At 39.6% G+C, this 12,652-nt stretch overlaps 2 protein-coding genes across 2 annotated transcripts; both read left to right on the top strand.

Annotated features, from left to right (window-relative positions):
- The first annotated feature begins 1,637 nt into the window (after nucleotides 1-1,637).
- LOC118571624 (olfactory receptor 4D11-like) lies at nucleotides 1,638-2,573 on the top strand. The gene has a single exon (XM_036170743.1). It carries the CDS (start codon nucleotides 1,638-1,640, stop codon nucleotides 2,571-2,573), a length of 936 nt encoding a protein of 311 aa, XP_036026636.1.
- Nucleotides 2,574-11,395: 8,822 nt separating this feature from the next.
- On the top strand, nucleotides 11,396-12,337 carry LOC118571601 (olfactory receptor 4D10-like). The gene has a single exon (XM_036170697.1). It carries the CDS (start codon nucleotides 11,396-11,398, stop codon nucleotides 12,335-12,337), a length of 942 nt encoding a protein of 313 aa, XP_036026590.1.
- Nucleotides 12,338-12,652: the final 315 nt, after the last annotated feature.

The raw sequence follows: 12,652 nt of genomic DNA, 5'->3' as shown, positions 1-12,652 counted from the left end.
TGTCTGGCATGAGTACTAGGTACTGAACTTGGGTTCTCTGCAAGAGCAGCAAATGCTCTTAATCTCTGAGACATCTCTCCAAACCCTGACCTTAAAGGTTTCTGCAGGATGGGGAGGTCCTGCAAATGAGGGATTAGGTCTACTTAATATATGACCTGTGCTATAAGACAAGAAAGGGGAGCATGGCATGTGTAACTTAGGATACATGAGAGGGTCACTCAGACTCTGAACATGGGAGTAGAGCTTGGTTAATGTGTGACCCAAGCAACTTGACAGCAGTCAAGCTTCTTTTGACCCTGGAGCAGCAGGGAACAGGATGGACATCTGCCTTGCCCAAAGCCCTATCTGCTTAGGGCCTGGCTAAACTGGCATTTCTGTCCTTTTTCATATACACATGTCTAGACCATAGCTACTTTTTTCACTAATAAATCCATCTCTACTGCCATTCTTTGTCATCATTTTATTGTTGTTGTTTAAACCCTATCATTTACCCCAAAAATGTGAGAATCCATAAATGAAATTTAAAATTTAAAGGGTATCATTTGTGTGACATAGCATGTAAGAAGTGAAAGAATTCCATTTCCATTATGGGAGAATTCACAATTCCATTGTGATGGGGAGAAGAAAAAGGGTGATGAAATTCACCCTTGCAAGTGCTTGGGGAAAGTGAGTAAGGAGGTCCTTACATAAATTATTTTTAGATTTGTGTGTCTTGAAATTGACGGGAGAATGAGGTGCCAGGAGAGATTTGTCTTATTTCTACCCTGCCATTGGCTTTCTTTATGACCTTGGAGACTTTATTTTCTTTTATTGTGCTCAATTTGGTATCACCAAAGTGAGATAATAATATCTACCCCTTGAGCCTCAGAATAATGCAAAGAAATATTGTATTTAAACATATGGGAGTTTCTAAAACAATAACATCTCTCCATGTGGATCCTTATTATGTTATTGGAGAGTGGCAATTTATTCCAGTGGCTTTAAGATAGATAGATAGATGATAGATAGATAGATAGATAGATAGATAGATAGATAGATAGATGGATGGATGGATGGATGGATGGATGGATGGATGAATAGACAGCACACACACACATGAGTGCCACTGCCAGGGTATGGAGGTCAGAGGACAATTTGTAGAAGTTTGTTCTCTCTTTCCACCATGTAAAATCTGGGAAACAAACTCAGGTCTTCAGATTTGGCAGAATGTGCCTTTACATGCTGAGCCCTCTCACCAAGCCCTTGGTATCTTTTAAACTATAGAAACAAAATGTAGTAAAATGGGAATATGTATATTTACAGGGCTGGAGCTGAGAACCTGCTTTGTGTGCCCTTATATAAGGCTTTTGTTCTTAGTTCCTAGAGGCAAGTTTTAACACAATCCACAAGCACCCACCAAGTACAATATGAAAACAAATTGTCTAGTCTAAACTACAACTTGTACTAATGATAGAGCTGAGGCAAGTAAGCTCAAGTGCTTTTCCCAAGTTACAGAGAGAGTTCCTGATGAACATGCTACATTGACAAAATACGCACCTGTGCACATTCTATCTCTTTAGGATGCAAACCTTACTTTATTGTTTCAGTAATTCTAGAATTTCCTTTAAAGGTGTACACAGAGGAAGAAATGTCATTCAATGGCACTGAGAAATCACACCAAGGTGACTGAATTTATTTTTTGTGGCCTTACTCAATCTCAAGAACTGAGCTTACTCTTGTTTTTCTTTTTATCTATGGTTTATATAACAACTGTGTTAGCAAATGTCACCATCATGGTCACTGTGACCTGGGAGTCCCGCCTCCATACTCCTATGTACTTCCTGCTTCGCAACCTGTCTGTCTTAGACATCTGTTTCTCCTCCATCACTATTCCAAAGGTCCTAGTAGACCTTCTCTCAAGAAGAAAGACCATCTCCTTCAATGGCTGCTTTACTCAGATCTTTTTCTTCCACCTGCTTGGTGGGGCAGACATTTTCTCCCTCTCTGTGATGGCATTTGATCGTTACATGGCCATCTTCAAGCCCCTGCACTATGTGATCATCATGAGTAAGGGGCGGTGCACAGCCCTCATTGTGGCTTCCTGGGTGGGTGGCTTTGTTCACTCCATTGTGCAGATTTACCTATTGCTCCCACTTCCTTTCTGTGGACCCAATGTTGTTGATGGTTTCTACTGCGATGTCCCACAGGTTCTCAAACTTGCCTGCACTGACACCTTTGATCTTGAACTCCTGATGATATCAAACAATGGCCTGATCACTACACTATGGTTTGTTCTTCTTCTTGTATCCTACACAGTCATCTTGACAATGCTGAGGTCACACACAGGGGAGGGGAAGAGAAAAGCCATTTCCACCTGCACCTCCCACATCACTGTGGTCACCTTGCACTTTGTGCCCTGCATCTATGTTTATGCCCGGCCCTTCACTGCCCTCCCCATGGACAGAGCTGTATCAATCACCCTAAATAGCATTGTTCCTGTCCTGAACCCAATGATCTACACCCTGAGGAACCAGGAGATGAAGTCAGCCATGAAAAGACTCAGGAAAAGACTCATACTTTCTGAGGTAGAATAGTTCCATGACTGATTGTGGAAATATAATTAAATCTTTTTTCTTTTTACATTGGGACTTTGCTATACACAACAAAGTATAGTAATATGGTATGTTTATGAAAGATATGACTCATAAAATCATTTGTAAGCATGGACATCAGTAGCAAGTTAAGTAAGAAGAATATAACCCTTGAAGGGAGACTGACAGAAAGCAAGGAACAAACATGAACTGTAATAGAAGTGCCGGATCACCTATCAATGGTTGCCAATCAAGGGTTTGATTTGAGACATATAGGGGTTAACAGGGTCATTTGTCTCAAAATTGCAGGTCTCTAGCACCTATATCTCCATTTACTGGCAATTATTCTATGACTTTGTGGATTCTGCTATGAGTTAAACACTGTTGGTAATTTTTCCCTTCCTTTTTAAGTCAATACACACTTGTTTTAAATGGTTTTTAAAGATTTCCTGCTGTCATTCATTCCCTATGACTCTGAAAATTGACTGTGAACTTGACTTGCAGTCTGCCTTTGTAAAACCTTGATATATAAATACATAAATGGCAAGAGTCTGGAACTACTCATTTTACATTTAACATCCACCTTGTACATAACTGATTTGAGTGTTTGAAAAAATAAAAACATATCTAACACAATAAATAAATATTTTTGTTTTTCTTATGTATGATGCTTTGTGACTTCTTTTACCATGGCATATTAAAATACAAAAAAGTTGTCAATTAACAAGTATAACTGTCCTTTATTGTTCCAATGTCTAAATAGAACCAAACCCATTTATTTATAGTAAATCTCACTTGAACTTGTGAGATGGAAGAATCAAAGACTTGTAAAAGTTGATTCCAAACTCAAGTCAGTCTTAACCTTTCCCTATTTTGAGGGTTGATGTTGACTTTTTGACACAGGGTATCATTTGTAGCCCAGGATGGCCTGGAGCGCACAGAGGCCCAAACTACCCTCAAACTCACAGTAACTGTTCTGTCTCAGCCTCTCAGGTGCATGGATCATAGGTGTCAAAAGTTAGACTTAAAAACTTTGTTAGACCCATGCACACAATAGTATAATTACAACACAGTTAAGTAGTGTTTGAAGAAATGTATTCATCCCAACTTCTAAACAGCCTATATATTGAGTACAGAGAACCCTGAAAACTGAACTGCAGGTAGTCATATACAGGAGAGCAAAACTCATTTCCTTATTCCTCCTTCTTGTATCCAGGGAGACTGAAGTAAAGGATCCACTGAAATGTATCTAATTACTAGTACTAGAGGTGATCATAACTGATGATAATACACAACCAATGTTAATTTCACAAAGATAGATAATCTTTGGAAATTATAATTTTAGAGAGCTAGAAAATAATACTGTGCACATACTGCATGTTGCATTGTTTCCTTGTGGGAGCAGCTAAAACCAAAACACACCAATATTTCCATAGGAAGATATGGGGCTAGTCCCAAGATGGATAAAAGTATATACAGAGATTATGTGTGAATTCATGCTATCTCAGATGAAATCATGCCACAAAGTTAGGTCAGGTAAGGACAAGATTTACTAGCAAGAAGTTATGTGTTAGAGAAATAAGATAAAAAAAGATAACATAAATGTGAAAGCTATGCATAGCTTTTTAAATCTGAATAAAAATGATTCTAAAAGCAGAAAGTAGATTTATGGCAAGAGTAAAACAAAATGTTTAGGAGTGAAAATTATAATGAACTGGAAACTAAAAAGGGATCACACATGGACAGAGACAGAAAAATCAATACACTATCATGTGATTCATGAACAAGGAGAAGAAAGTGGACAAATGTGATAAATGCTAAGTATGACAGGAGTTCCTGAAAAAATAATAGGAATGCAGAAACGCCATTTCAGATCATAGTTGAGATATGTCCATAACTGATGAGTTATACAGATGCTCAGATTCAAAATATATCAAAGCAGAATACAAAAACTGAACTGAAACAAAAAATTCCCTGTGAGGATTCAATCGCACAATTAAGCGTGCAGAAGAAAGAATTAAAAATTTTGAAAACATGGCCACTGAAATTGCACAATATGAACTTGCAAAACACAACTGCATTTAATCTCTAAAGAACCCAAATCTGGGGCCTCATGCTCACTAGACAGTCACTCTGCCATCTAGGCTCCTTCCCCATCTTCTGTAATAGCGGTATTTCTTATTCTGAAACAGAATTAAATGAGGCTCATAAAATACATTTCAGGACAGGAGTGTAGCTCAGCCATACAGCATTTACCCAGCATGTATGAAGCCCTCAGTTTGATCCCTAAAACTGACAACAAAAACAAATAGTTGTACATTAATCTCCATTGTGCATATTCTCTATTGTCTTCGTGTGTACTCAATGAAAACTGTTGTACTAATGAGCTAATAGCTTTACCTCAGTGTTTTGTGCTGCCTCCCCACAATCTCAATATATTAATTCCACTTTAGTCAGCTAGAGAGATGGCTGAGTGGTAAAGAGTACATACTGTACTTGCAGAGACCTGAGTATGTTTCCTAGATCCTATGTTGTCCAGGGGGATCTGAGGCCTCTAGCATCCACATTTACCTGCATACACAAATACGCACACAACATGTAGTTAAATAAATAAATGTTTGTAAAGCTCATCACTCTCTCACTACCCTTTTAAAGAAAATACATCATTGGGGCTAACAAGACGGCACAGTGAAGGGTGGGCACTACTCTTGCAGAGGACCTGAGCTCCGTTCTCAGCACCAACATTAGATAGCTCACAGAGCCCTATCACTTGAGCTCCAGATGGGTATGACGCTGTCTTCCAGATTCCACAGGCACCTGCACTCACTTATGTGCACACATTCGTAATTTAAAATACTTTAAAAAGAAATGATACTTGCAAGTCTGCCAGGATACAGCCTCAGCTCAGGCTCAGATCCTGAGGTGGAGAAGGGGCCTCGGCACAATGAAAAATTCTGACCACCAAGTGGATTGCATTCAAGTGCCCAGAACAGCTCAAGTGTCTTTATACTTTAACAGAGATTTTTCTACCAGGCTTACATGAACAATTTTATCATTGGTTCCTATTTCTTACTTTAAGAAATACGCCATACTTTAATGAATACATTGTAATTATTATGAAAGGCCCCATTGTTCCCCTTTATGCTTCCCCAAATACACTTTCCCACTCCTTGCATAACCTTATTCTAGACACAGTTCAGCATTTTTGATATTAACTGAATATCGAGCTAGGCACATCCTGCTCTGCAGCACTTAGGTTGGCTGGCAGATACTGAGGTTACAAAGTTAAAAAGTAATAGACATGGGCATAATGTTTTAAGTTGAATATTTTAACAATATTCAACCACAAACAATTCTTTCGAGTCTGCAAGATATGCTGATATGTAGTTCCCTTGTCTACAAGAGGTTGCCATGTCTCAAGCTCTCTGTAAAAGGCAGACTTCAGCAGGACACTTTGCCTATCTCACTGTATTATACTTCTTTCATCAATATAAGCTCCTGTGTGTGTGGTAAAATTGGATCTCCCCCCCCCCATAATTTTACAATGCATTTTTCCATTGCATCATACTAGAGCCTATCATTGGTTCTATATGTTTGGTGTCTAGGAAACTTACTCTCAACAGTTGGCACTATGTGTATTCCTGAGGCTTTTTCACTATTCTAGGTATGCATGCCTTACTCTCCTTTCCAGAACTGTGAGACTTTGTTAATGTTCCAAGTGTTGTTTTCTCATATGCACCTAATTGTCTCTATTGAGTCAGAAAAGCTCCCAGAATTAGGAGTTGTAGTTAGTAATTCTAGGTAAGAGATCTGAGAAACATTAGCCCCTGCTGAATCTTAGGGGGAAATATTCTAGAACGAGCAGAATGTCCAGGGAAAATAACAGCTGTTGCATGTGTGACTGACAAAGTGAAACTAAAACTCGCCCAAAGAATCACCAATATATGAGAGAGAAAAGAGGCTTCAAGCTGCATACATTTTGCAAATTCCTACACTGTCCCATGGACTACCGGTCCTTGCCAAGTCCGAGTCCATTTCCACAGGTGCCTTGCCCCGAGGAAATCCATTGGACAGGTAGTCATATGTCAAGCTGAGACTAGGTTACATGGCTCCAACACAAGTGTTCATTGCAAAGAGTCATTGGTCTGGTTCAAGGCTTCCATGATGAGTTTTTTTTTTTCCTTTGTTTCCTTTTTTCTCTTAAATTTTATTGGGGGGTGTGCTGCAAGGACAAAGGGCAGGTATGAAGTGACAGGAATGAATGGGATAGAGATGCATGATGTAAAAGACACAAAGAATATATAAAAAGAAAGTTTTTTAAGGAAGAATACATCACTAATTTACTTTGTATTTTTAACTCTGGTTTGTTTTGTTTATGTTTTAAACATCTAAAATAATTCCATAATTTAATTTTTTTACCTTTTGAGACAGGATCTCTCTATGTAGTCCTGGCTGTCCTGGAACTCACTATGTCAAACAGGCTGGGTTTGGATTCACAGAGCTCCTCCTGCCTCTGCCTCCCAAGTGCTAGGATTAAAGTTGTGTGCCATCAAACCCAGCTAATTTAATTTATTTTAAAATACCTTTATCTTCCCGCTAGAATGTCAAAGGGATATGCATCTGTCTCACTATCTCATTCTTAGTGTCTGGAGGTGTATGAAAGCAGAAAGTAATGATCTACTGAGTGGAGAAGGAGTCCTGTAGCTCACGCTGGTCTCCATCTCGAAATGCTGTGGAGGATGACCTTAATCTCCTGATCCTTTCACTTCTACCTGGAGTGCTGGGATTACAGGTGTGAACCACCATGCTCAATTTAAACAGCACTTGAAATTGAACCCAGGGCATCATGTATGCTGGAGAGGTATTTTACCAACTGAGCTATATTCCCAGACTTCAGACATTATTGAATGAAAACTAGGTTTTACCTTTTCTGCATACTGAATATAGGCTAGAGACTCCAGAGTTCTTATAACATTGCTAACTCCTTTCGTGGTTGAATGGCAGTTTCTGCTTCATATTCATTTATTTATTCTTGTTCCCATTTTATTTTTATCTTCAAATTCCATTCTTATGTAAAAAAAATATGTTGACATGTTTACTCAGATTCTTCTGCAGCAAGGTGTGTTGCATGGCCCAAAGGCTCCTCTTACTGTCTTATTATGCTTAATTGGTAAAACCACGAATCTCCTTGACAAGGGATACCTTTGTCTCTTCTCCCTGCACTGATCCTGCTCCTTTCTTCGTATCAGCTGTATTCATTAAATACACTAGATCTTGTCTGGGAAAGAAAGGAAAAAGTCAACCAAGGGTTTGCTTAACCCTGGATCACTGTGATGGAACAGAGTCCGTAGCCCTAGAAATAGCAACTAACAGGTCCAGGAGCCTCTACTGTATCCTGCTTGATAAGAAGGGTCATGAGACCTCTAGAGGTCCAGTCTTTCTAACTTCTTCACAGTTTGTTTCTGTGGTACAGTGATATATATTCAAATGTACTTTTTTCATGCTTTTGAAACTGTGAAAAAGGACCCCAGAAATATTTCAAATATATGATTTGGAGTGCTTTAACAGAGCAGAATAAAGTTCTCCTGTCATTAGATAAACTGGACATGGACTATGTAGTGGGTTTTTTCCATAACAGGTCGCTGTTTCCTTACACATCAGTGTATCTGTTAGCAGCAATATAATAATTGCCACTGAAATTTCATCACCATCAGTGAAACTAGCCACTTTAATTCCACATCCTTGCCCACAGTTACCCGCTACCTATCTCTCATAATAGGCCTGAGACTAAGGGATCAGGTAGGACACAACACAGGTTCCCAGTGCAAAATGCTGAGTATACAAATCAAATAATCTCTTCTATAGCCTCTAAGGAATTTGTACACCAGCCAAAATGTGTCCGTGTGTGTGCACACACATGCAAGTTTTGATAGCATTTTAATGAATCCCATTGAAACCACATCATCAAATCAGTTACTGCTACTTCCCTGTCCAGTGACAATTCCCTTTGTCATTCTAACATGAAGCCTGAGGTTAAGGGATTCGAGCAGAAGACAGGAACATTGTCCAAGTCCAAAAACCTTAAATAGGCAAATCCTTGAGTTTGCCATCTCTCTCCTGAAAATGGAGCAAAGACACTGAAATCTTCTTCAATAGCACATCTTTTTTCAAGAATTAATGTTATTGTATCCTGTACCAAATAGCATATGATTTTCACTTGAAGTTTTAGGATCAAAGACAACGGGTAAAGACATTGGCTATCTAGCATTAAGGTTGTGCATGCTAAAATTCAGATGTTGTCATTGATTATGTTTGACAAAGTTGACTTTGAATATTTTCCAGAGATATTAGATATTTCAGACCAAGAATGATCATCTCCCTGACAAACTCAACAAAGGTGGGTGTCAAGTATTGGAAATACGGGTGTGTTTAAAAGGATGTAGAATTGTGGCACACTATAAGTAAGTCATCCAGAATTTGTTGAGTCTTTCAGTTGCTTACTGTGTGGCTGTTACACATTAAAACCAGTGTAAGAAGTTTCTGTCAAATGAGATTCTTCAGCCAGGTGTTGTCAAATGCCACCATAAGGCAATATGTAAAACTATGTAGCCTGAAATTGAAGGAGAGGGACAATGTGTCTTCATTCTGTTTCTATCTCCTCCTGATGATGCAAGCCTGCTTGCATGAAATACAGACTTAGGAGGTAATAGGCCTAAATCACTCATTCATTTATCAAACAATGCCTAAGAACCATGGACTGTAACAATGAAGCATGTATTAATGAGGTAAATGAGGCAAGGAACTGTCTGGTACCTAGAAAAGTCCTTTCACTGTACACTCCCATACACTCCCAGACTACATTGCTTTTTGTGTTCACTAGATGGCTGTGTCATTTCACCAGTGACTGGTGTTATTTTCCACCTCTGTTATTCTTCCAGACTGTGACAGTCTTTGTCTTCTTTAGGAACTCTTTCCATACCAGCCCTAGAGAGAGCACTACCGTGGTTCCCATGGCTGTGGATAGACTTAAATACTTGTGTTTCCACCAGACCAAGCATTTCTCCAGAGTAAACCTTCGCTGCACTTATGTCTGTGTTGTGAATATAAGTCCAACCCCAACAGTGCTATAAGCACCATCAAATGTGTGAGAAAGGATTGAAGGACTAAAGCTGTACCTCTGAAATTCCTAATCAACTCAGGGTGAGGAATACAGTTGAGTCTATCTTGAGATAATCTGGATCCATTTTTTGAACATGGTCTCTGCTGCACAGTCTTATGGGAACTCTTGCAGATGTTTAATACACTAGGCTAGTTTTGTGCTGACTCCAGATTTACCTGGAAACTTTACAATTGTTTAAACAGATAACTCATTTGAGATGCTTTTTCTCCTACCTTTACTCTAAAATTGAGCTGAAGAAATAACACAATCCTGCTGAATTCTTGTACAATTACTGTTATAAGACATCAAATGGCTTTGAAAATGAGCATAATCATACTGAATTTCAGTTTCACAATGTATCAATGTATTAAGTTTGGGGAAAAGAAAGGTCACCTTTCTTTCTTCAACTACTAAAAATAAGTAAAATCCCCTTCTTCACAGGAATACACAAGAGAGCCATTCAAAAGATACTTCGGCCTTTGAGATGAGAAAACTGTCAAGAAACCCTAGCTCTACCACTGCTCTTTCTCAGCAATCTACAAATGGATATGATGGTGATGTAGACGGGAGAGGAGAATGGGCATCACAACAGGAGAGGGAAGCAGATCTCTAGTTGGTGCCTTTCCTTTGGCAGAGGCTGAAATTAAGAACCCACAGTAAGACACAGGAAGCTATATACCTCTTCAGTCCTCTGACCTTTCATGTGAGTCTCCCCTTGACCGAGCTTCCTCCTTCTCCTTGATTTCTCAGATCAATATTGTCCATATAGTTCACAGTTGATAATGCAGAACCCCCATCCTTCAGCTAACCAGCGGCAGAATATGAAGGAATAAATCCAGTGCTACGTTGTCCTAACACGGTGTCTGTACTTCCCCCGTCTCTGTAAGTATCACTCTCCTTTTAGGGAAAAAAACTGTGTTTCAGATATCCAAAACTCTCACATGTCCTTTGTCCAAATGTGATCTGGACAATGTAGAAAATAATAACGTTAACCAAATGGGGACAGTTAAACACAAGAACTGATGATGGTACTTCTATTTCATGTCCTTAAGAAGTCAACCTGTGACCACCAAAGAAAGATAACTGACCAAGAGGCTTGAATAGAATTTTTTTTTCATTTTCAATTGTGTCCTTTGCTTAATGCACTTATATGGAATAGTTTCCTGTGTTCAAACTGGTAGATAAATACCTCAGTATTGGGTAGTTATTTTTAATTGAATTTTTTTCATTTATCATACACACTAACCAGTGTCCCCACTGTCCTCTCCTCCTGTTCCCTCTCCCACCTCCCTTCCACCCCCACACTCACTCCTCCTCCATCTCCATTTGAATAGAATTTATTAAAGCAGAAAAAACTGATAAAGCACTAACTGTACCTCAGTGATATTTCCTTTTTAAAATACGATGCTTAAGTGTCTATATCTTCTATACCTACCTATATCTTCTTTCCTAACGTTGCTCTGTAGGGAAATAATTAATGACTCATTTTGCAAGTAGTAATGTGATTTGATCACCAAATTGATTACAATATTTAAAATGTGGACCACTCGACCACTTTTAAGCACTATGGCAAAGCAGAAGAACTCAATTTCATCCTAGGAGCTTAGGAAGAGAAGGTAAACAACCTAAGGCTTGAAACAAAGCAGCCCAGAGAGGCAGTGATTTAATGGAGATGGAAAACTACACAAGAATCCAAGAACTGATCTTCCTTGGCCTGACCCAGAGTCAAGAAGTGGGCGTGGTGCTATTTCTTTTCCTTCTCCTGGTGTATGTGACAACTCTACTGGGGAATCTTCTCATCATGGTCACTGTGACCTGTGAGGCCCGCCTTCACACCCCCATGTATTTCTTGCTCAGGAATTTGTCTATTGCTGACATCTGCTTTTCCTCCATCACTGCCCCCAAGGTTCTGGTGGACCTTCTCTCAGACAGAAAGACCATCTCTTTCAATGGCTGCCTCATTCAGATGTTCTTCTTCCACCTTATTGGAGGAGTGGATGTGTTTTCTCTGTCAGTGATGGCTCTAGATCGATATGTGGCCATCTCTAAGCCCCTGCACTATGTGACCATCATGAGCAGGGGCCGTTGCATTGGTTTAATAGTGGCCTCCTGGATGGGAGGCTTTGTCCACTCCATCGTGCAGGTTTCTCTCTTGCTGACACTTCCATTCTGTGGACCTAATGTTCTTGACACTTTCTACTGTGATGTCCCCCAGGTCATCAAACTTGCCTGCACAGATGTCTTTGTATTGGAGCTGCTGATGATTTCCAATAATGGCCTGGTTGCTACTCTGTGGTTTCTGATGTTGGTGGTATCATACACTGTCATTCTGATGATGCTCAGGTCACACACAGGAGAGGGCAGGAAGAAAGCCATCTCCACCTGCACCTCCCACATCACCGTGGTCACCCTGCACTTCGTGCCCTGCATCTATGTCTATGCCCGGCCCTTCACTGCCCTCCCCACAGATAAAGCCATCTCTGTCACCTTCACAGTCATCTCCCCTCTGCTCAACCCCTTGATCTACACTCTGAGGAACCAGGAGATGAAGTCAGCCATGAGGAGACTCAGGAAGAGATTTGGACCTTCTGATGGAGAAGAGCAATAGCTCCTCCCTGTAGTCACATTTGGAAACATTTGTATATGAACTAAGATTTATTCTTTATAGTTGCTCATCATTTCTCTTCTCACAGTGGCCTAAAACAGCCCAAAAGATCTCATATTTATAGTTCTAATTCTCCCACATATTTTTCAGTGTGTTACATATTGTCTCATAGAGTCACCAAGCATATCTCAATGGAATTTGTGAAATACAGAGAAACAGAGACATGGAAGAGATCACTGCACACTGTAACCATACTTTGGGTTTTGCTTTGGTTTTTGTTTTGTTTTCTGAGACAAGTTTCATTCTGCAGTCCTGTCT

This window comes from Onychomys torridus, chromosome 1 (assembly GCF_903995425.1).
Source record: "Onychomys torridus chromosome 1, mOncTor1.1, whole genome shotgun sequence".
NCBI classification, from domain to species: Eukaryota; Metazoa; Chordata; class Mammalia; order Rodentia; family Cricetidae; genus Onychomys; species Onychomys torridus.
This window is presented reverse-complemented; position numbering and strand designations above follow the sequence as displayed.

Coding starts and splice junctions, on each gene's coding strand:
- LOC118571601 (XM_036170697.1), top strand. CDS start 11,396: ATGGAGATGGAAAACTACACAAGAATCCAAGAACTGATCTTCCTTGGC.
- LOC118571624 (XM_036170743.1), top strand. CDS start 1,638: ATGGCACTGAGAAATCACACCAAGGTGACTGAATTTATTTTTTGTGGC.